Source organism: Dermacentor albipictus, chromosome 7 (assembly GCF_038994185.2).
Source record: "Dermacentor albipictus isolate Rhodes 1998 colony chromosome 7, USDA_Dalb.pri_finalv2, whole genome shotgun sequence".
NCBI lineage: Eukaryota > Metazoa > Arthropoda > Arachnida > Ixodida > Ixodidae > Dermacentor > Dermacentor albipictus.
The window spans coordinates 36,296,601-36,320,810 of record NC_091827.1 but is presented as its reverse complement, the minus strand read 5'-3'; the positions used below and the strand labels follow the sequence as shown (position 1 = coordinate 36,320,810).

General features: G+C 49.9%; 1 protein-coding gene across 4 annotated transcripts in view; it reads left to right on the top strand.

Moving 5' to 3' along the window:
- The window catches only part of smg (sterile alpha motif domain containing protein 4 smaug), a 137,270-nt gene that overhangs the window by 25,026 nt on the left and 88,034 nt on the right, over positions 1-24,210 (top strand). For all 4 annotated transcript variants that reach the window (XM_065436670.2, XM_065436671.2, XM_065436668.2 and 1 more), the window contains exon 2: positions 9,780-9,828. Coding sequence is in view for 2 of the 4 variants with exons in the window: in XM_065436668.2 (XP_065292740.1) it covers positions 9,780-9,828 (49 nt within the window). In the remaining 2 variants the exon portion in view is untranslated. The remainder of the gene's footprint in view (positions 1-9,779; positions 9,829-24,210) is intronic.

The following is a 24,210-nucleotide window of genomic DNA, read 5'->3' as shown; positions in this document are numbered from 1 at the left end:
ATTGTATTAGCGCACTCCAGGGTAAGATGTTCAGAACTTCTTTAAATAGTTACCTTTGAAAAATACGGAAAATTAATAGCTCAATTACAGCAAGTGCATTTACAGAAAGTGATGATTCCTCAGAGTTCGACGCCTGCGAGGATAGACATAAATCTGAATTTGTGTTAAGGCACCTTTTGTGGTGTAGGGCGAATATTTTATTGAAAACTACTGCTGCAAGATGAATGACAAAATATTGGATGCCAATGTTAAGGCAAGGAAGAGAAAAGCTGAAACTCTGCGCAATAGGGCAGCTGTTTTCGTGTAAATAGCTGGACAAATGTTTTATATCCCATTTCTAAACTCATTTGAGTTGTTGTAAATTAGTGGACTGCGGTAATTAGTGCGTCGAAAGCGAGATTATTCGTTTGATGATAATCTAGATTGTAATAAATATATGTGTCCCCAATAATATTGTTCATACGCAATGGTGAAGCTAATCGAGTGCATTACATTCGTCATTGCCGTGCCGTAAAAACCACAAGTACAAAATACGGAAGGAGAGGATTTTATGGATTCAATTTACTTGAAGTAATAGGTATGAAATATGGGGTATAATAAATAATAATTCACAAAAAACGTACATTACAAAGACGACAAAGCGCGATGCTACAAAAGCTTCTGGCATCAATACATGCACAAGCTTTACAAAGCTGTTTTGTATCTGTGCCTCTAAATAAATGATTTGTTAGGTGCCTGCTGCTCATCCCGCAGTTTCGACTGAAGAAAACGTGTGGAGTGGTCAATAAAAGCATACGGCTGCTAGGTGAACCAAGCCGCGATCCCTTCACTGAACCCTTATCCCCGAGCGTACCGATGGCCTCTTGCCCGTGACGTCACTCGCCGAGCACTCCGGCCTTCTATTCTAGGAGGTGTTGCCTCGATTCCGCCTCTTCCCTTTCTCCGAAGATTTTTTATTTTTTTTTTACTCGTATGCTGCCACACGGTAGACCGACTGGTCTGGCTTCTCTTTCGTCGCATAAGCGAGAGCGCTCTCACCAGCGCCGCGATATCTGGACGGAAACTATTGTTCGGCCAGAATGCGCCGGCGGCACTTTCACGCGCATGCGTGGGAGATAGTGGGGAGAGAGGGAAAGAAGGTGGGATAGCAGGGAGGGAGGGAGAGAAGGGGGGGAGGCGCAGTCTATATTTTTTTATGAGACAGTATCGTGTGGAAGTGCATAGCAGAAGAGAAGGAGTTTGCGAAAGTGCGAGGTGGTGGACCGGGCCGCCATGTTTGTTGTTGTCTCTCGGCTTTCTTCTGCCTCTGTGTGAAGACCATAAATGAACGTTGTCGGAGCATCCCCCCGTAACGTCAACAACGCGTTACCTGTTTTGTGGGTGTGTAAACAGGAGACTCAATAGGGTGTTACCTAATCGTGCAGTTTGTACGAGAAAGTGCTGGAGGGAACTCTGGAGCTGCGACCGCTCGGTTGCCATGGGAACGGTGGGATAGCGCGTGGACTTGTCTAATGCACAGTTTTCATGCTTGTGGCGTTATTTATCACGCCTCATATATATATATTTAAATATTTGCGAGCAATTATAGTTGCCTAAGCGCACGAAGGCATTTCTGTACAGATGTGTAACCATTGCGAATTGTTGCATTCGTGACGCAATGTTTCGTTTGAAGGCGATGCAGTTTGCAAAGTCGCAAAGCCGTCCGAAGCCGTGGGAGTTTAATTTAAGCCAATCCAGGTATATACCAGCCGTCATTTCCACGCTGGCGAAGCCGCAGCGCCTGCAGCGCCGTGTGGCGGCTAGGGTGGCGTTCGGGGCATGGAATCCACCAAGCTCATCGACTATACTACGTCAGGTTGTAGAAGGTGAAGGAAGAAGGGTTTATTTCGCTTAGTTACGCGGCTCCAGTTCCGGAAGCCCCCTTCACGCCGGAGCAAGTTAAACGTCCAAGTTCCCATCAGAACCCTCTGTCCTCACTCTCGAAAAGTCTCCGATTTTAATACCGTCGTCTTCCCTTAGGCGAATCGACTATAGGGAATCTGAAGACTGTCCAGCAGCAAATCACCATCGTCGACTCAGTTGAGATGCCACGCCCACGCTCTCAATAACCCGCAGTAACTCCGCCTCCGAAGAGACTGTTTTGGAATACATGGCAAGAAAGCAATTTGCCTCTATCAGGTCTTCGACGTTGTTCCCCTCCTTTTCATCTTTCGTTCAGGCTGCCAGCTAAAGCGCAGGGTGAGGGCCTTTTGTGGAACCCGTCAAGAGTGCCTCTGGATAGGCGCTGATGGATGGGCGGCGATTTGATACGGGGCAAACGTCCAATTATCGCCTTTGTGGTGTTGAGACGTAACAACCCGTAGACATTAGCGCCACTAATTAAAACACGACCTCGCGCACACGCTGGCGTATTCTGTGCTGTTCCCCTCAGAAACGTACCAACTACCCCGGATTCAGACACTAGCGCCACATTTCTGTTAGCGGCTTTGCGTATCTGTAACTCCATGAAGTCAACTCACAGCCTCCAATGATGATGATGAAAAACTTTATTTATCCCTCATTAAAGGGAAGGGGGCAACGGAATAGAGGGTGGGGGGAGGAGCTACTTGAAGTAGGCCTCCTCTATCCTCTCAGCCCACTCCAGGAGGATGGCCTCCCTAAAGGTAGGGCCTCGAGCTGCGCAAGGCAGCCTCCCGCTGCTCCTCACTAGATATTAAGTGCGTCCGAGATCTCGGAAGCCTGGATGTCGCAAACGCGAACCGGTGAGTGTGGCACCAGAGGAACCAACTCGAGGGGAAACGCGACGGGGCCGCATTTGGCTGGTGTTACTCCGATCGAAAGGTTGCTTCCTGTACTGCTTCTGCATCACCGACGCCAGCCAGCCGCGTCTAGGGATTGTTTTCTTTTTTATGCGAAGCATATTACTAGAGCTCAACCCAGCTCCTCAGGCGCGACGGTGTCTCCTTCAATACCACGTGACACCGTGACGTCACGACAGAAGAGAAACGGGGCTCCAACTCGCGCCGTCGCTCGCGGCGTCGCCTACAAGGCTGACCACGTGACACCGTGACGTCACGACAGAGGAGAAACGGGGCTCCAACTCGCGCCGTCGCTCGCGGCGTCGCGGCGGTATATAAGGAGCTGCGCTTGCCTCTGCTAGACACTCACGAGGTCAGATGCCTCCTGGAGACAGAGCTGCCCGTTGGAATGAGAAGCGAAGGTTGCGGCGTGCTACAGAGACTGATGAAGAGCGGGAAGAACGTCTGGCCAAGCAACGTGCTCAGTATGCGGCTCGGCGACAAGTTACTTACCAAGTTTAGCCACCAATATGCTTCGCATCTGACTAGGCTTAACCAAGCTAAGCCTCAGCCAATTTTTTTTTCTTGCCGCCGCGCGGTGGCGGCGGAGTTGTTTTGCGTTGGTCTCGCTCGTCGTCAACGAAGCTCGCACGAGTAGTGCGCGCTTCGTTGCGCATAGCACGGTGCTGCTAGGTTACTCTCAGCGGAAACGTTCGTGCTCGCGGTTTGAGAATGGTTCATTCTTAGCTTCATGATGACTACCTTTATTTTCCGTTTAGTTCATCTACGTTAGGGGTACTGCACTGTTCTCAAATTGAGGAGCTGGCGTCGTTCGTATGTACGCGTCGTTACAACCCGTTGCGGAAGTTTTACGTGCCGTCTGTACGTGACGTCTGGTGCACACGCTGCCACTTCCGTCCGCGTAGGCTCAAAATCGGTGGCCTCCGAAATCGGGTGGCGCGCGCTATTGAACTACGTCGCGCGTCGTCCGATCTCGGAGGCTGTGGTAGGACAGACGCGCGCGGCCTCGCAGACGCATGACGCGTAGCCAGGCGCGTACATTATTTACACCCGTGTAGTTAGGCTTTAAGCGTTGTTTAAATGACGCGCCCTGCGCATCGAAAATGCATTCGTTGCGCTGTTGGATTAGCTGGCGTACTGCTGACACTTTCCCCGCAAGAGATTAAAATGTTCCAATCGTCAATTATCGAATACAACTGGACTAACGCATCGTTTGGGTCTGTCCCCCGTTTCAGAAAGAAAGGACGGATTCACATGGACACCGTCCCGACTAACTTAAGACGCTCAGTTCTTTAAGGACCCCCTAATTCCGTTGTACCCACCCGGCTAGGCAAACGCAGTCTGGCACGCTCTTTTACATTTCATCTCGCCCCCCTTGTAGCTCTTTTTCTGTCATTTGCTTCCCTTAAACTTCACCGTAACCCTTTCCCTTGCCTCTTTTTAAGAGCCCTGCTTTCTTGTTTGTTTAAAGATCGTTTGAAACAACAACATTCATATATGATGGCAGATTGAATATGGTAGAAAGTCCCGAGATATCCCCATAAAGCCGACCAGGGAGGTTTTACGTTCTTTAAAAACCTCCTTGAAGTTGACGCCACCGGTCGCTTATGCTCTATATAGCAGCATATAGCGGTATAACCCGTCGCAAACAACCGAAAGGGACATTTTCAAATGTGCCTTACAAACGTTTCATGGACATTCATGGTAGAAAGTTAATTATGGGTTCGTTAATTGATAAATAATAATTACTCCAATAATCATAACAAAAATGAAATACTCGATGCTTCTTCATTAAGCCGCCAACAACATAAGTTGGTTTGAACCGCACGGAAAGCTTCTCTTTTTTTTTTCTTTTTTAACCTGATCCGTGCTGGGACAACCGACATACTGCGTTCTTTGCGTGTATTAGACGTGGTCGGAGCGTCAGGTGTTTTTTTTTTATAAATCTTTTTTTCCCCTCCTGTTCTAGAGCTCCAGACTCTTGCTGCTGCTGATAATCTGCCAGAGTCGCACGGGAAAGCTGCAGCTGTCCTTTACACGAGACGAAATGCACCTTATATCGCACCGGGCGGTCGTGACCGCTCTATTTCTCTATCTTGTTTTTATTATTATTACTGTTATAATTTATTACGCGTGCGTCGCACACATCGCAGGCAGGCACGCTGCTGTGAGTAAGCGCGATGTTCTATTCCAGTGAGCGGCAGCAGGAGCAGACGACACGCACCTGCACTAGGTCGCAAGGGTTTGGACCGGCCACACTGGGTCCGGGCAATGAAAAGTGCATACAAACAAAACAAGTGTGAGAAAAGAAAGAAGAAACAATAACCAAACGTAACGTTGCCTAACCTAACGAGACCAGATATTAGATAATAAAAACCTAAATATATCACTGTCGCGAACGCTATAGCAGCGCCATCTTCGCGAGTACAATCAGTGTGTCGTCTGCTTTCTCGTCGTTTCTCGTCACGTGCGGCCGCCATTGCCCACTCTGTTCTATTTAATGCCAGCCAACGTCAAAGCCGAGGGTCGCTTAGAGGTCAACTGCAACGAGATTCTGGACCTCGCAAAAAAGGCTAGTTTCAGATAGTGCGGATAAACGGAGCACTCTACGTGCGAGATTTTACGTTTGAAATACGGGTTACCAGAAGCACGCTACACTAGACGTGGTGTGGCAGTATAACCTCCCATATACCGCATGTCACCTATAGCATGTCGTGGCATATAGCATACATATACCTGGCTGTGTAAGTATATACGGTACCTCACAGCGACGCTGACGCCGACGACGGCAAAATTCACTTGGAGTGTCCGTATGCTAATGGCTATCGCAACAAAACGAAACTATGGGAGTCTCGCCAACAGGCGTGCTGCCCGGCGCCATGCGGGCTTCTGTTGCCCATGGAAAAATTTCAGCGAATCCTCGGTTGCTAATGGGCGTCTGTCCCGTCCGCCTGATCCCCCCTCTCGACAGTTTTATCCCGTCAGCATGCAATGATCAACGCGCAACGCCAGTTAGCCTAGCAGTCTACAGTCCTCTGTAATCTCGCCGTTAATCAAGACAGTTGCGCCACGGAACCCTATTCCGGTGCGCGCTCATGTTGCCTTCGTACGCTTCGCATCTTCGGCAGTGCTGTCTCTCTCTCTCTTTCTTCCTCTCCCTCCCTCCACTCGTCTCTTCTCCCTGCCTCCCTCCCTTCTCTCTGTGCTCCGTATCTTTGCGAACCGAGCCGGAGCGTTGCAGGCTCCAGTTGAATGTGGCTTTGCGTTGTCGCTGACACAGCACGGCACGCCGCCCGCAAACTTTCCAAAGCACGCGCGCTCGTCGCAGGCGATTGGCGCGGTCGCACTGCGCTTGACCACCACTTGTCGCGTCCAGCCGCGCTCCCCCCCCCCCCCCCCCCTTTGTTGTCTGGCTTGTGTTTCGCGCTACTGTTTCTTTTGTTCGACTCTCTCTCTCTCTCTCTCTCGTTTTGTGCTTTTATTGCGATCTCGGTCGGTCCGCGTCGTCGGCTGCGTGTTGTCGTGTTCTCCTCGTCCTGCAGCTGTGTCGTGGCGTCTGCTGCGGGCGCCAAACGAAGCGAAGCGCGCTCTCGTCCTTTCTCTCTCTTTCTTTCTTTCTTTCTTTCTTTCTTTCTTTCTTTCTTTCTTGTAGCGACTGATCTGCCAAGAAAAGGGGCGCGTCGCGACTTTGCTCCACGGCGAACCGTTAATTGCTTTTTTTCTTCACTGTGGCTGCAGCCACAAAACCGGCGCGCGCGCTCGTGTCAGCGGTGGTGTTGTGCTTGGCGAGTTGGGAAACTGGGTCGCGTTCGTTTCGAACTGTGTGTGTGTGTGTTCGTAGGTTTTGTACGCTCCAGTCTTATGTAGGTTCGCGCTGATACGGCGTGCGCGATCCTGAAGCTTGCAGTGGAAGCACTACTTACAGTGAGAGAGAGAGAGAGAGGGAGAGAGAGAGAGAGAGAGAGCGTGAACAAAACTTTAATCAGAAGCTTGCAACGAGTCACTGCTGTCTTGGCGTCAAAGCCAATTTGGTACGGCTCCACTACGTCGACGCCCGTGTACAGGACTCTCTTTCTTTCTTTCTTTTTTCTTTCTTTCTTTCTTTCTTTCTCGTGCACAGTGTACGTCCTTCGCATACTTTTCGTATCGCTTCAGCGACAAACATTAGCGACGTTATCGTTCTTTTTTTTTTTTCGCATCCACTTATAGAGAATCGTATGCAAGCGGATATGTAGCCGGGAGCAGGAGGAGGGCTGTCAGGCTCTGTTTGCGACCCACTGGAACGAACCCTCAATCACGTCGTCGCGCCGTTGCCCCCCCCCCCCCACTCCCCCTTGCCCCATAACGCTTTATATATAGATCGCAGACAGACCTCGACGTATAGTTATAATTAGTCGAGCGTCGGCGCAATCGATCGCCGGTTGGCGCTAATGGTTCCATTTGCGTCACACCTTGTCCAGAGCAGTTATAACGGGTCGGCAAGGAATGTTGCAGCGAAGGGAAGCAGAGAGGCGCGCATACGTATAAGTTTTAGTCCATCTGCATACGTGTTGCAGTTTGCGGAGTACACCGAGTGCGCGATATGAGCATCAGCGCTGGTAGCGACACCTTGGGCTCGTTTGTTTCAACCACAAAGCGTTAGAAACGTTTCTGTGTTTCCTGCCGACCACGCCGAAGGAAAAGAGCGGCTATAACGTTGATGGTTGTATCGACCGCTGTCACCTGTAGCTATAGTATATTATAAGCTATATGGCTCGACTCAATGACGCAAGGTGGCGTCTCGAGCGCTGCTGCTGACGTGTGCGTTTCCTGCATTCCGTACGCGGCACTGTGGAGCCTTTAGCTCGTGCATGAACGTATTACTATTTACGGGTATATATAGCATACGCGTCACATAGGTGTTAGATGCAGCAATTAATGGTGATACCAGCGCATATCGTGGTGGCGCCAAGTTGAACGATGGGCGTACGAAAAAATGTTATTAGAGAGTTTTAGTATAGCGTAAAGCAGCAAACGCAAAGAGTTAGCGTTAGCGTTAGCGTTGCGTGCACCACACTGCGCATGCGCTATACGTAAACGCTGCTGGAGCTCTTACGTACGTACGCTATTTTCAGGATTTAGCGTTGAACGCTAACGCACGCAAGGGGAGCCATACGTACGGCAAGATGGCGGCGCCAGTCGAAGTGAGAGCAGCCCGCTTCGGATCTATCGAGCCGTCTGCCTGCACTTCTAGGCTCTATCCTTCCCCACTAATGCTCGTGTCCGCCTTAGATTTGTGTGATGATGCTTCGGCAGCGGTGCACAGGTGACAAATGGGCGTTGTTTACGATATACGTTCTCGATTAGCGGCGCAGTAGGCTTAACGAGAGGGTTTGCTCATAGAGTTAGTAGAACAACTCTGTGGGTTTGCTAAATGTGTTTGCTGTAGCCGCCTCGAGAGGGCGCCCAAGTGTATTTCGCTCGTTCGCTTGGTGGAAAGCCGCATGTGGAGCCGATGCACGTCATGTTTTCCGCGGCAAAACACAGTAGTGTGGTCGGTGCTGTGGTCACAATGCGTGTGCGTTTTACCAACGACGACGATATGAACCTCGTGAAGGAGGTTTTCGCCTTGAACCCATTCGGATGGACGTCAAGGTGGGCGTCCGTTGGAAAAAATTGGAAAGAAGTGGGAAATTCGCTTTCTGGAAGCGAAATCGCCGGCGAAACGTATCCTCCGGTATAGCTTCGACGCTGAGTGGATCTTGAGGACACGTAGAACCTGCGCGGTCGCTCTCATTCCCGAAGCATGAGGGCGTCTATGTCATCCCAACTTAAAAAGGACACGTAATATGGGTCCCACAGAATACTCGATCGCGGCATGCCAAGATTAATCGGTGTGTTTCGCGACTCTCGACAAAACAACGCTCGAACCAAACACCTACATGCGTGATTAACGCAGCGACTGTGGCTTTCGATAAGCTTGACTTAGGGACACATTTGCGGATTCGGCATTGGATAAGCTCGACATTTCGTGTGGATTTGGCTTTCCAGTACTTTGTGTCTTTACATCTAGATGGCGCTGTATTTGTTTGCGTTAACGTTAACGCTTTTCTCCGTTCCGCTATTCTAAAACACTACCTTGTGCCGCGCAGTGCAGTCTTTCTTTGCGTTAGCGCTGCGTCGCACGCTAACGCTAACGCAAGGATTTTACGCTATACTAAAACTCTATTATAGCTACGGGCTGTGTGCTATGGAACTATTGACGTAAAGGCTCCGTTAACAGCACACTAACCATTTTATAAAGACTTCTCATAGCTTTCCTTCAGCGAGCACAGCATGAATAAAAATAAAGAACTTTCTGACGCTTTGTGGCTGCAAGAACCGCCACAAGGTGTCGCCTGCAGCGCTGGTGGGATTACTCACGCATTTTGTTTCGGTATTTCCCGAGTATTTCGTCAGAGTACAGTACTGCATGAACAACACATACATCTTCCTAAAGTTTCGTCGTCTCTTTCCCTCCCCCCCCACACACGCACGCGCGCGCGCGCACACACACACACACACACACACACACACACACACACACACACACACACACACACACACACACACACACACACACACACACACACACACACACACACACACACACACACACACACGCACGCACGCACGCGCACACACACATATTCTCCTGGTACTGCACTGACACAACCTCGGTGTAGTTGCCGTTGGGAGACAGCACGGCTGAACGACAAGCACGATGTGGCACCGACTCGCGCCCTGTATGCGTGGACTTGCGTACGTACGATATGTACTGCACACGAAACGGCGGTCGTACACAAACGCCGCTGCCGTGCGTTACTGTCGCCGCAAGACGCCGGTGTCGCAGGACGTCGCGCGCGGCTTTTGTTGGCTGGAGCTGTGGCTGCGGCGCCATGCGGCCGACGTCTTCTTGACGGCCGTCTTTTGTCCTTTCAGGTGGCCTCCGACTCCCCCCTGACGTCGGTGCCTACCCGGGCCAGCTCCGGTGAGTGCGCACCGATGCTGCCAGTTCGCAAGCAGAGGAGGCGATGCGATATACGATGCCCAAAGTGAAAGTGATCTATATACTCCACCTCGAAAGTATCTCGCAGCACTGTGGAAGCTGCAGATTCCTTAGCCAATAGGAAGGCATAACGCAACCCCCCCCCTCCCCCCCCCCCTTCTATATGTGTTCATCCGCGCCGCGTCGTCTGCTCGGCGGCTGCTGAAGTCGCGGTATATACGACGTATACATGTCTTAACATGTGACGTGTCGCTGTAACGTACCACGTTGCAAGCAAAAAACGAACGAAACTCTCTTATCCTGCCATTAGTGCGATACTTACGCCCGGGACTGTATTCCGCTGCGCCAATGATATTAGAGGGCTTTAGCGTGTCCGGTATTCGGGTAAACGCAAGCGGACTGGGCGTTTTACCGGATGAGTGGATGCGCAAACGCGAAAGGCCAGCACGTCGCGGCCACCTGGTGGCGCAGAGCTCAATCAGACTAACATAGAGCTAATATTGCAGTAACGAGGTGTATTCTACTTCGCTGCTGGTGCAAATTATCGGGAGTAGCGTAATCGTGTTGCGACCGAAAAATTAACACCAGCAGCAAAGTGAGGTACATTTGGTTACTGTAATATTAGCACTATGTTTGTCTGAGCTCTGCGCCACCAGGTGACTGCAAATCATATTGACCGCAAAAAAGACGGGGACAGAAGAAGAAAACACATAAACAGCATGGTGACTGCACCATGCAGGCCGTTGGCGTTTGCGCATCCACTCATCCGGTAAAACGCCCAGTCCGCCTGCGTTTACCCTAATACCGAACCAGCGGGCAATAGAAGGTTTTAACCCTCGACTGCCCGTTTATACACCTCGTATCTTCGGCGGCGCTGCAAACGACTTGTGAGGTGCGGTGTAGTTCACTGCAGTACAAGAGAGCCTATATATATAGGCAAGGTCACCAGACTCGTGCGCCTTTTTCACGCTATCCATTTTCACTGTCATACCTTTCAACTCTCCGGAAGTTTCTGTAAAGATAAGACGAATTCGTCGATCTCCAACCATGCCATTGGAAGTCTTCCAAATTGTAAGAGGACACCAGTGGGGTACCTTCTTCGCGCTATCATTTTTTTGTTGTTGTCTAGTTGAGGCGGGCGAAATCTGCAACAGTAAAAGCGCTGAACGAAGCACCGTGAATTAAAGGACAATTGCGTTTCTGGTCAGTCTCTGCTGTTTCACGTTTGCCGCTGCTTGTGGGCTGCACCCTAAAAGTAAATCATCGCTAATAAATGGCGTGTGTGTGCCACAAAAGGTGTGTGCTGAGGGCAGACCTTAAAAAAAAAAACGTGCTGTTTCTCTCTCCGCTCTTCTGGTGTTGCGTCTGAGTTAACTTGGCGAATTTTAAAGCTCATATTTCGACAGGTATGCAACTACTCCCAGAGATGCACATGTCGAGCACGTACGCCCGCGTGTGGGTCGTCCTATTCCTAATGCACCCTGCATGTTGACACTCGAGAAAACCAGCGAAAAATAAGCCCCCCCCCCAAAAAAAAAAAAACACACACACACACACACACACTGAGACGCAAACACGACAGAAAGAAGAGACACGACGACGCAGGTTCGCTGGTTTTCTCAAGTGTCAGCACGAACCAACTGTAGCCCAGCAAGCAGCACTTCTACACCCGGCATGCCTCGTGGAAGGCGCACACTGTACACCGGGCGGCCCGAAGGCTTTCCGAGTCTGCTTAGTCGGACTGATAATTCACGCGTCGCGCTTCGTACACAGGCGAGATATCGAGTCGGACTGAACTAGCGGCCTTGTATGCAATTCTGGGCCAACTGTGGAACCAGACTCTTGTCTTAATGCTGAGACAGCCCATCCTGGTCAAGTTTTTTTGTTTTGTTTTTTTTCGTCTAGGAGGTGTTGCCTGTGAAGAGACTATAGTCGAGGAGCTGTTGACCGAGCAGGCTCACTTGCCGAGAGCTTATCGAAAGTTTCTCAAGAAGCGAATCGGAAAGTGTCGTCAATCGCCACGTCGAAGGCCCCTCCGCCCCTCCTCCGTTGTTGTGTGAGCGGGATATTTACGAACCCGCAAAGCTCTCTCAAGTTGGCGGCTATACGCAGTTTTTATTATTATTGTTATTTCGGCCTTGGTTTCGTCTAAGTCCAGCACTTGTGGGTCGCATCGCAGGCACCCGTCGTTAGATGTCTGCTGCGGTCCATATACCTACCGTACGGCGGTGTCTTGTCTTGTCTTGTCTTGTGTCCCAGGCAGTGGCGCGTAGCCACTATGGGGGATTGGCCAAGAAGCAGGCGGTTTTCCGTATGGTCAGAAGTAGAGAGAAACTAGATTTGTATAGTGGAGCGTGGGACGATAGTACTGTAATTTAGAAGTGTAATGTCGCGCCCTTTACAGAGAGCTTCTACGTCGGCGTTGTCGTCTTCGTCTTCGTGGCGTTTTCTTAGCCGCCCGGTCCCGTTTACCGGCATTCCGGGGTCGGTCGGGCCTGTGTGCGCGCGCCGTCTATTTAGAGCTCGGGGCGCGCGCGTGTGTCTGTCTGACGCGTGGCTTTTGTGCTTCTCGGGGGCCTCGTCGGCGGTTTTTTCCCGAACGTGCGCTTGCTTGCTTGTCTGTGGAACCTGCATTGCCTGGCGCGCGCGCGCGCCGGCCCCTGTGGTGCGACTTTGACTGCGGCAAGCCGTGCGTGTCTGGCTGCTCGGATTCCTTCCTTTACTTCCTTCCTGCCTCGGGAAGTGCCGCTTCCGTATCGGGGTCAGCGGGCTGCCTGCCTCGCGATTTCCTCGAAGCCGTCTGTGGGAAAAAAGAAGAGAAAGTTCCTTTTCTTCTTCTTCTTTTTTGACCAACTCGCCGCACCTCTTGCGGGCGCGTCGAATTCGTTCGTGGACAGTAGTGAAATCGCTTCTTCGGGAATTTGCAGGACGAAGACGTTTCGTGAAAGGGGGAAAAAAGAGTAAATCAAAGAAGGGCTCGGCCTGACAGTCCCAACGTGGGAGCGGCCCGCGTCAACCTAGGGTTGACCTTCAGGACCCAATAATGTTCTTCATACCATGCCATACCATCAAAGAACCCGTTAGATGTAATATCCACTATCCCAGTTACACGTCGGTGTGCTCTTAGGGGGATATCCATGAGACGACGTTATTTGATCTGGTTTAATGTGGGAATTCATTCTTTTGTTACGCGCGACAGAGGTCCGCTTACTTGAACTATGTCGGTGAGCATGCGAGGGTTGTATTTAAGCCGGTTCTTCGGCAATTGCATTCGGCGCCCGTATAACTTTCGTTCGATACATGTCGTCGCCAATGCGACCGCGGTGCCCCACCAGTCAGACCCATTTTCACTATTCGTTCGTAATAGTAATGGCGGATAGCGCTAACTGTAACACAAGTTGCGCTAAATTTTAGAACACCCGTTGTGTGACTACCCTTCAGACGAAGATCGGATGCTTGCCAGATGCTTGCGCTGAACCCTTTTATGGCAATTAGATGACAGGCATCTTCCACAAGAGTAGACAGTGGAACTTCGACGTCTCGTGCGCCTGGGATGTGCACGAGACGTGCACATGTGCAAACAGACAAAAGTAGCTTCGGCGTTTCTTGAGATCTAATAGCCTATATATGCATTCGGGTCTTGTGGGTAGCCTTCGGTCTTTTGTTAGTCCTCTGGACTTGATGAGTTTATTCCCAGTTATTCTTATATGTTCATGTGCAGTCTTCTTAGCTTCCTGTATTATTTTCCTCTTCATGGTCACCTCCAACTCCTCATTTGAACTAGCAAGCCCTGTACATTAGCAAGGCTGACATCTTAAGTTCCCGTTAATCTCTCTCGCTCTCTCTCTCTCCAGCCCGCCCGAATAACATCTCGTAACAGACTATAATGATGAATTCTCCAGCGTGTGTGCGCATGCGTGTTAAGAATCTTTTTTTTCCCAATCCTCCCCTCCTACTCTTCGATAATCTCCTTTCCCAGAGCATTGCAACCAACCGGGGGGTCATCTTGGTTAATATCCCTGCCCTTCTCTTATCTCTTTCTCCGTTTTTTTTTCTCTCTCTCTCTCTCCACTAAACTCGCGAGTGCGGAAGAAGGTCGCGACGGTCGACGCGGAAAACGATGGCACAGAGCACACACGTACCTTTCTTTCTTTTTTTTTCGTTTTAATACCGGATCTGTATATGTGGCGCCGTCGCGAGCCGTACCACGAGGTGGCAGATTGCTCCGAGGCAGCCAGCCTTGACTATAGCGTGACGTCATCTGAAGGAGCGCGCCGCACATCCTTTATGCGCGAAGTGTTGACTTTAGCGAAACGGGCGCGCGACACGTTGCGACATCTTTGCTCCGGCCGCACCCAGATACGCTAGGACGCCGTCGCGGTTTCCTCTTTCTTTATTTTCTTGTGTTTAGACCTTTTCTTTTTCTTTCTTTCGCCGCTCGTGATCGTACTTCCTCCGATGTTTTACTCGAGAGACAGCCTTTATCGTGAACTGACTTCGGTTAGGTAAGGTTAGCGCTGATATTGAAACTTCAACCCGCCGTTGCGAATGACCGGAACTGACTGGGCTTGGTGCAAACTGAAGTTTGTAAAATTTACTTTTATCCTTGTCTTGTGGCATCAGTTGAAAATTGGTTGAGTGCACTGAAAAGGCATCTATATATATATAGAGTCTAGTTTGAGTAAATGAAAATCGGCGCGAAGTCAGCTGGAAGTTGCAGATGCGCATATTTTGTCGAGAGTTCATAATGGGACACTTGTTGTCGAAGGTCTCAACTGAGGTTGAAGAATAACAATTGATGGACATGTCGAACTCAGTAAACCGGTAAAACTGCGGGGCAATACCTGCTTTTACCCTTGTCTGGTGGCATCAGTCGAAGGTAGTTTTTCTTATTGAGTGCACTTAACAGGACGTCTAGTTATGGTCAGTGGAGTTCAGGTTGACTCGATGAAAACCAGGGCGAAACTCCAGATTCATCGCTCGTCGAGAGTTCGTAATGAGTCACTCGTTGTTCAACGTCCGAACGGAGGCCGAAGATTAATCCCGACAGATATGCCGAACTCAGCTGATCGGTAAAAACTGCACAACGTATGCCCCCTTCTGTCTGGTGGCGTGTGTAGAAGAGCGTCTCGACTCCTGATATGCGCTCAATACGCATTCACTTGAAGTTTAGCTGTGTCAGTATATTCAGCACGGAGTCATGTGACACTCCAGATACGCCTTTGTCGAGTGTTCGTAATGGAACACTCCGCCGAAGGTTAGAGCTGAAGTAAGAAAGGAACTTTTACAGACACAGGTAACTTCGGCTGAGTGGAAAATTTATTGTGCAATACTTTCAGTTGTCTTAAGCTCTCATTGGTAGATCGTTCGACTTCCTACTTACTTGAGTGAGCTCAGCAGACATTGACGGTCATTTAGTAAAAGGACTGTCTCTGTCGAAGGTTGGAACTGAGATGGGAAATTAGCCCTTGCCGATGAGAGGAAGTTGGCCGAGTACAAATTGAAAGTTGATTGCGCAAATTTCGGTCTACCTTTCGTCCGATGGCGCCCGTAGAAAATTATTCGCGTGTCTTTTTTTTTTTTTACTGAGTACACTCAACAGGCAGACATAATCTTTTCTATTTTAAATCGACTCGTAAATTGAGTGCGACATCAGCCGAAGCTTGAACTTGACGTACATCCTTTGTCGAAGGTTAGGTGATGGGACAGGCTTCCTCAAAAAGTTTAGGTGAGAAATTAGCCCTTAAACGGCCAGAGGAGACTAGCGGTGTCTTTCTTTTATGGAAATCAAGGCTCCTGTCTCATCGATGGTAGCCTTTCTTCTCCTTCTTCTTTCTTTTTATCTTTGCTTCCTTCCATTTTTTCTCACCGGCGACACTGCTGGCTATGGCACTGTGTTGCCGAGCACAAGGTTGCTGGTTCGACACGCGGTGGCCGTATTTCGACGGGGCCGCGACAGGCACAAACATTCGTGTGCTTGATACAAGTGGACGATAAAGAACGCTAGGTGGTCACAATTGATCCGTACCCTTAAGCAAATCATACACGACATTCAATTACATTTCAACGGAAAGTCTACCGAGGCGACAAATTTCGTTAGAAACGTAACAGAATTCTTATATAACATATTGTAGGGTCCTTCATAACCCACTGTATGGTTTGGGGACGTCAAACACCCCAGTGCATTCAGAATCAGAATCAGTTTATTCATGACAAAATGGGAATAATTACACCATATGTATATACAGAAGGAGGTCCCGTAGTTTGAAACTGAAATGGGGCCTCCTGTGCATGATGACTAGAATTAATAATACAAACAATGGCAACATGTAAAATTCACGAATGAAGGTTTTAGGAGACAAGACGTAAATGAACAGAAAAGCAGCATATGAACGTATTAAACAAAAACAAGGCGTCGACTTAGTCAACAAAAGTTGAAACTACAAAAATAGCTTAAGAAGAAAGAAAGAAAAAAAAATATGCGGGAAAGAAATAGAGAAACAAAGAGAAAGTTAGAAATACAACTCATACTATACTCAAATGGGAAAGTCGGAGGAAGCTAAAAGAAAATGCTTAAGTTCTGTACGAAATCTCTGAGCTTTGAAGAATTTTAAAGGAAATGGTAATGTGTTCTACAGAGATAAAGCTGAAAAGTGTAATGACTGCTTACCATAGTTGGTGCGAACTAAGGGTAAAATGAAAATATTTGCTGCAAATCTTCTCCTTTTCTTTTTTCTTTTCTTCATTCGTTACCGAATTTCTCACCGAATTCCTAACCGAATGTGCTCAGAGTCGCACAGCTGGGTCATTTCTCGCACCTAAATGACGTCGTTGGCAAACTCGGTGTCACTTTCGATGGCGTGTGCTGCTTGCTACACGCGGGGAAGTGTCACTTCGGAATTGATGACAATGAGAACGAGTTAGATAAGCGTGTACTCGCTTTGTACGTGCGTTATTTTCGGGCAGAATGCTCACAGAGAAAGAGCGCCGCTTCTTCTGCTGCCCTTCTCGCAAATTGAATTTCTCTTCCTTTCGCCTTCTTTTTCTCTTCCCCGCGTAAAGAGAAAGCCTACGCGTCGTGGCACGGTCGCGTTCCTGTTGCTCCCGCGCAATGGGGGTCGTCGACTCCGGCCGGCTTCGCTCTTCTTCTTCTTCCAAGCCCAGCTGTGCCTTCCGCGTTTCCCCGACGAGATTAGAAACGTCAGTCGGTGGCCATTTGCATGCGCGTGGCCCGCGCGAGAGAGAGCGGGCCGGCCGGCCGGCCGGCCGGTCCCGAAAGCAGCCCCGTGGACCGGCGATACTTTTGTCGAAATCGTGCCGCTTTGCTTTCTTGTCCTTTTCTTTTTTTATTTTGGACTCGCCGTGCGCGGTTCGCGTGTGTATATTCTATACATGCATATACTGATGTGGGTCGCTTGTTTGCTTGAGTGTATTTCGAGCGTGCGGCCTTCTTTCTCGGGCGCGCGCACACCCCCGAGCCAATTAAAAGGAAAGGGGATGTTAAACGCGTCGGCCGCGTGACTGTTTTAGGTGTCGGGCCTTTCGAGGAACGAAGAGACCGAACCTCCATCGGGAGCCGCTTGTCGGAGGGAAAGAAAAACAAAACAAAACAAAAAAGGATGCTGCGCGGAGCTTTTGCTTTTTTTTTCCCTTCTCCCACTATCCAAGCCATCGAGATGCATGCTTCCCGAAACGTCAGCTCTGTGAGGGCCAAACGAAAAAAAAAAAAAAGAAACAACCGCTCGTATACTCAGATTTGCGTGCACCTTGACAACCCCGGGTGGTCGAAATTAATCCCGAGTCCCCCATTAGGGCGTGCTCCATAATCAGATCATGGTTTTGGGCACGGAATATCACGGATGTTTACAGCGAAGCTGTATATGGCTAGGGTTCCATGTATTTTTCGTGTTTGTGCGTCAACGGTAAAAAGGTGAGCTTGGGCCGATCCCGGAGGTGAAATAGGCTTCATGCATTTCGCCCCTTATAATAATAATAATAATAATAATAATAATAATAATAATAATAATAATAATAATAATAATAATAAATGGAATAAATAAATCAAGATGCATTTTTTCGAGTCGACGGGTACACTGGAATCTGTTTGTGAACAGCACATGGACCCACGAGCAGGAAGCATGGCCGTATACGCAAAGTACAAAATGTATGCACAACCGTACATTCTTGACTTGCAAGAGGACAATGCCACCGACTGCGCGCCCGTCTGCACCGTACAAACTAAAGAGGGAATTGCGATATCCACTGTGTATGTATATCCAGGCACACCCAAGTGTGATATCGAGAAGTTCACGACCACGCACTTTGCAAAGGCGGGATGACACTACCCCTGTGGTCATCGTTGGAGACTTCAATGTGGACATTTGAAAACCGGACAAAAATGGTTCGCTCACTCTGTGCTAGTAGAGTTCGGTTTGAAGTGTCACGCGAATCCAGGTCACCCAACCACTCAACAACGGTTGTGTATAGATCTAACTTCGGCCAATAATCTAAGTTTGTAGCCGAATTCAATTATGGGGTTTTACGTGCCAAGACCACTTTCTGATTATGAGGCACGCCGTAGTGGAGGACTCCGGAAATTTCGACCACCTGGGTTTCTTTAACGTGCACCTAAATCTAAGTACACGGGTGTTTTCGCATTTCGCCCCCATCGAAATGCGGCCGCCGCGAGTTTGTAGCCGAACCAACCTGTGTGTACACAGTAATCACAGCGCTGTCGTCACTACCATTACCAAGTGATGAAAATGAATACATGTACTCGTGTCTAACACTGGGTGATGTGCTACAACTTCGCAGGCCATCCACCATCACAGAGTGGAATGGTTCCTCAATTTCCTTTTTACCTTAAACACTGTTAATAGCGGGAGCTCGGCCATCTTGCTTAGGGCGAGTTAGATGCGTGGGAAAGCCTGTTTCGCGGAATTTCGCGTATCGTCTATAGATAGCTTGCACGTGACGTCTCGGACGCACATTCTGAGTGCCGGTCGTCAAACTTAGCGGCTAGGATGTGTTCATAGGGTGTCTTGTTCACTGCCGGTGTACTAACCGGCTTCAATGTCATAGACGGGGTCGGAATGCTGCTGGCGTCTGTGAAAAAAAAAAAGAAAAAAGAAAGAGGAAAATGGCAGGAACGACCGAAGCACCGCGCGAGGCGCCAACAGACGCAGCTTCTCACCCTGCTGGTCCTCCAACATGGCCGCTAAAGACGACGGTTGGTGCGAGCTTACACCCAAATTGGGCTGACCTATTTAGTGTCCCTTTAGCGTGAGCTTAATTACACCCTTATTAAGGGTCCACATGAGTGGAGGTGCGTCGGTCTATAACTCATGCCCTCACACCCATAAGGGTGTAATGGCGCAAGTTAGAGATCGGTTTACGCCCTTATGTACCCTTAAGAGTGTATGTTAGTTTACAGCGCACAGGGCCAGCTCGACGGGCGTCAATCAATGCGCGATGATGAGGAGAACGTATGGAGGAGCTCCGCGGGGAGCTATCATCTCGGTTGTTGCGCTGGCGGGGGCCACGTGCCATTGACCTTGACCCCTCCCCCTTCCCTCCCAGCGACGGGACGGGACGGCTCTGCTGACGTCAGCGTTTCGGGGAAACTCCCCGGCCACTCTAATCGGGGGGTGTGTTCCTCGACGGTGTGTTCGCGGCCGGCCGGCCGACGGACCGGCCAGCTTTAGCCCGCGACCCGCTTTTATTTTCTGCCTTGGCTTCGGCTTGGCTCTGTGCTTTCTTTTTTTGGGCCGTTCGCGAGCATAACGGGGCGCGTCGCCTCGCGCGCTCGCTTCCGCGTCCATATACAGATGGCGAACGCGATGTATAGCGCCGCCGCCGCTTCGCATTCGCATCGCCGTACTCTTCTTACTCGATGCGTAGCGGGTAACGGTGCAAAGGCTAGAGAGACGTTACTCGCTGCGCCGTAGACTACGCCCCTCAGTGCGCGTAAGGGTGCGAAAATCGGTGTCTATGACTCGCAGTCACGCGCAAGTGCGCGTAAGGGTGTAAATCGACCTATGCACTCTTAAAACGGTTAAACCCTTTGGAGTGTGTATTTGTCCGACAACAATAATCGTCATCTGCCTTGCTGGCGTTTCCTTTCTTGAAAACTCGGCTCTGGCTACTTTCCTGTCGAGAATGCTGCGTCACGCTGATAACGCGCATGCCGTTTGTGACTGGAAAGTACCGGGCTCGCAGCGTTAAAGAAAGGAAACGCGGGCAAGACAGATGACGATTATTGTTGAGACAAGATACGCCCTAAAGGGTGTAAAGTTTTCTAAGATTCTGACTCGTACCCTTACACCCAAAAAGGGCGTAAGGGTGTTAGAGACCCATATTACACCCTTGTGAATAAAGATGTCAGTTAGGTTAGTGTACACCCTTTCGCGACCGTCCTCCCCCCCCCGCCCCCCTCTCCAAAAAAAGTGCATCGCATACGAAAGAAAAAAGAATAATACAGGTATGCGTCATCTACGCGATTCGAACTGAGTATCACGCTTCTGTGTCGCAAAATACGACTCCGTCCATTGCGTGGAAGGCGTAGCGTTTATAAACCAATTTATCATCGTTTAGGAAGTAGTAGTAGTAGTAGTAGTAGTAGTAGTAGTAGTAGTAGTAGTAGTAGTTGTAACACCTGTTTATGCGACCAGTGTCCATGGCAAACCGATTTGCGCCCGTGTGACCGAAGCGTGTACAGATAGAGCTTTCGCGTGCTATATTAGACGCGCGGCGAGTCACGCGAATAGTGCGTGACTCCACGTATGCCGCTACGGCCTCAAGTCTGTGGCTGTAATGCTATATGAACTAGTTATTCCGTAGAAGGCGTTCCAGATAAAAGAAAGAAAAAAAAAGGCGTCTGGACTGCCAGTCGCCAGGACCGAGATTTCTATGACCGCACTTCGAGACTTCTTGCTGTGGCTTCGTTCGCGCTTGGGCATAGTTCGATATTTTTTGGCCGCGAACTTGCGATTTCGCCGTGGCCGTGCTCCGAGGAGGCACATGACGTCACATCGCGTTCCTCGTCGTTGCGCTCGCCTCCGCTCGCTTCGCCACCTGCGTCGCATGCCTGATAACATGTCGGAGGAGGATTGAAAAGGAGAGCTCGCGTGCGCCGCAACCACAATTGAGGCGGCAGTACGGACAGCGACAATTCTGATAAGCAGGCGGAGGCCTGGAACCGACATCGGAACCAGATGAAGAGGAAACGAACCGCTCAGGAAACAGACGAACACCGCGCCGATCGACTGGCTAAACGTCTCAACATAGCTAGACAACCAGACTAACCCGGACTTGCAATCAAGATTAACCAAGGCTAACCATGCTATGCCTTAGCTTTCGCCACGTATATGCTGGCATAGCCGAGCTAAGCCACTGCCATTTCTTTTTATAAAGCAGCTCAGTATTGAATAAAACAAATTTTAATCCTTAGAAAGACACTGTGGTGTATACTGCTGCTAATGCGTTGTATCTCTTTTTAAAGTTCTGTGGTTCTTTCCCGTCTTTTTTTTTAATTGGCAACCTGTCGCGAGGAAGCTCAAGTGCATGCTCGCGCGAGCGAACGATGTTGGCGGGCTGCGAAGCGTGGGCGGAGCGCCCGGAGTGTTAACTTGAGCGAACTTGCTGCGGAGCTTCTACAGCGTTCACTGCTGTGTGTGGGGCGGAGCTTTTTTTTTATATATACATAATTGCGTAACTTCTGTCGCATTTCCTGGTGTAAGTACACTCTAAAAAAGGTTTGCACCCGTTGGGGTGTATATCTGTCACACAGCAATAATCGTCATCTGCCTTGACGCATTTAGTTTCTTTAACGCTGCGAGCCCGGTACTTTCCAGTAACGAACGGCATGCGCGTTATCAGCATGACATAGCATTCCCGACAAGAAAGTAGCGGGCGCGGCGTTTTCAAGAAAGGAAACGCAAGCAATGCAGATGACGATTATTGTTGTGTGGCCGAGATACACTCCAAAGGGTGCAAACTTTTCTTAGAGTGTATGAAACGGAGTCTATAGCACCGTGGCTATTAACACACACTTCAGTTGTTAGTTAGCGCTTGTGTTGTCTCCCTTTTTCAGTATGCGTCTCCCTTCGCGCTGCCAACAATGGACGCGTACCAACTTGGCCAGTGTATTTTATTTTGCTGCATGCTGTCCACTCGGTGGACTATTTCAGCGCCCGCCGCTGATTGGATAGAGCTCGAGAGCCGGCGGGCAGGCGCTGGTTTGATCTCTCAGCCATGCGGTCGTCTTTTGATCTTTTAAACGTCTTTATGTTTTAACGCGATAGCGTTAAGGAGCTCGTGTCGCAGAAAAGCCTGTGTCGTCGGCGTCGGCGGCGTTGGCCGTGAGCGATAAATACCAGCAGGCACTTCATGAATAAGAAACAACTTGCAAGATGGGCTGGGTGGGAATCGAACCAGGGTCTACGGAGTCTGAGACGGAGACGCTACCACTGAGCCACGAGTTCGATGCTTCGAAGCGGTACAAAAGCGCCTCTAGTGAATGCGGTGTTGCCTTAGAAACGAGCTGTTTCTAAGGCTCAGGCGTGCGTCGCTTGCTCAGGCGCACATTTCGTTGCCGCGCCGAACGCTGCGTTGCTCGACGCTCACCGCGTCCGATGCGGGCCGCGTAGTCGCTGCGCCGTAGCCCATTGTCTTACACCTCTTGGCGGGTCGACGGGAACGCTGTCGCGTTCCACTCTTGAAGGCGAAGCTTAAGCGTCCCCCAATCCTTTTATTTTTAAATGCTCCCACAGTGGTTATAATGCCGGCCACGGCGGCCGCCTTGTGACGGGGGGCGAAATGCGAAAACACCCCTGCACTTAAAAGGATTTAGGTGCACGTTAAGGAACCCCAGGTGGTCCAAATCTCCCGAGTTCCCCCCACTACGGCGTGCCCCGTAATCAGATCGTGGGATTTGGCAAGTAAAACCCCGTAATTTAATTTTGCAGTAGTTATAATGCACCACTAAACTACAAGGACAGCCGCGTCGACAGCTGTTTCCGCGTTCCGTAACAATGCTATGCTCTACGCGTTGCTTACCGGATATCAAATGTAACATCGCCTCGTCTTTCCTTTCTTTCTTTCTTTCTTTCTTTCTTTCTTTCTTTCTTTCTTTCTTTCTTTCTTTCTTTCTTTCTTTCTTTCTTTCTTTCTTTCTTTCTTTCTTTCTTTTTTTCTCTTTCTTTCTTTCTTTCTTTCTTTCTTTCTTTGTTTCCTTGCGGTGCACAGGAGATGGCTAGACGCTGTGTACCAGGACTCTTTCTCCAATGAAGCGAGCTGCGTCTTCTGTAACGTGCCCTCCGCTCGCTGTGACCCGTTATCAGTCTGTACGTATTCCCGTATCGAAAGCGAAAGGGGAGAGGGGGGGGGGAGTGCACGCGGTGACCTCGCTACGGTGTGCGATCGAAGATTCGCCTCCGCGATCTCCGCCTCGGTTTATCGGCTTCCTTTCGGCCGCTTCGTTCTTTAAATAGGAGCGAAATTCCTGAGCGTCTGGGAATAACGCGGTGCATTGCAGATCGTGAGCAAGCCCTCTTCGTGGAGATTGTATTAGACGGGTATACACGTATATATACATACGTTGTGTCGATGAAACCTCTTCGGGGGGGGGGGGGGTTCTTCCGTTAACGTTCGATATGCGACGGGATTTCGCGGGGTCGGTCCCCCAACCCCTCCGCCGTGGTGCACCCAGTCAGGTGCTGTTAAAAAAAAAAACAAAAAAAAAGGAAAACACCGCTCAAGGTCGATCGCCTCGCGGATAAGCCATAGGTTGTTTTGCGAGCACTGTCGGCGCTGTTTCTTTTTGTGCCTGCCTCCCCCCCTCCCTCCAGCGGAGGCGAACAGCCCTGAAACGGTTACCGTTTCGAAGCGAGGCTTTATTTGCCCTGAATGTACTTAGGTGCGCGACTTCTCTGTGCGTTCACCTCTTATCAAAACCTTCTTCCCTCGACAAGCGTCGTACGTCGTTCACGTGCATGGCGCGGATCAGTTAACAGCTTGTACACGCAGGCAGGCGAGGCTGGGCTCTCGTCATTCGCTACTGCTGCTGCTGCTGCTAAACCTCGCCGCTCTACAACTTCGGTTGGCGTAGCACAGCTCACTGCCCCAACTGTCCGGAGATAAGGGCAGGTGCAGAACACATTCTGTACTCATGTAGCACTGACATTACCTCTCCTCATTTTCCTTACCCTTCCCCTCCTTCCTGGAGTGCTTGGCTTCACTCGGACTCCGAGGATGAACAATACGAGCCTTAGCGGGGCAGGCGCTCTACTTCACTGGCCCTTAGTGTTGGCCTTAAATAAAGTTTTTTTCCTTCCTTCCTTCCTTCCTTCCTTCCTTCCTTCCTTC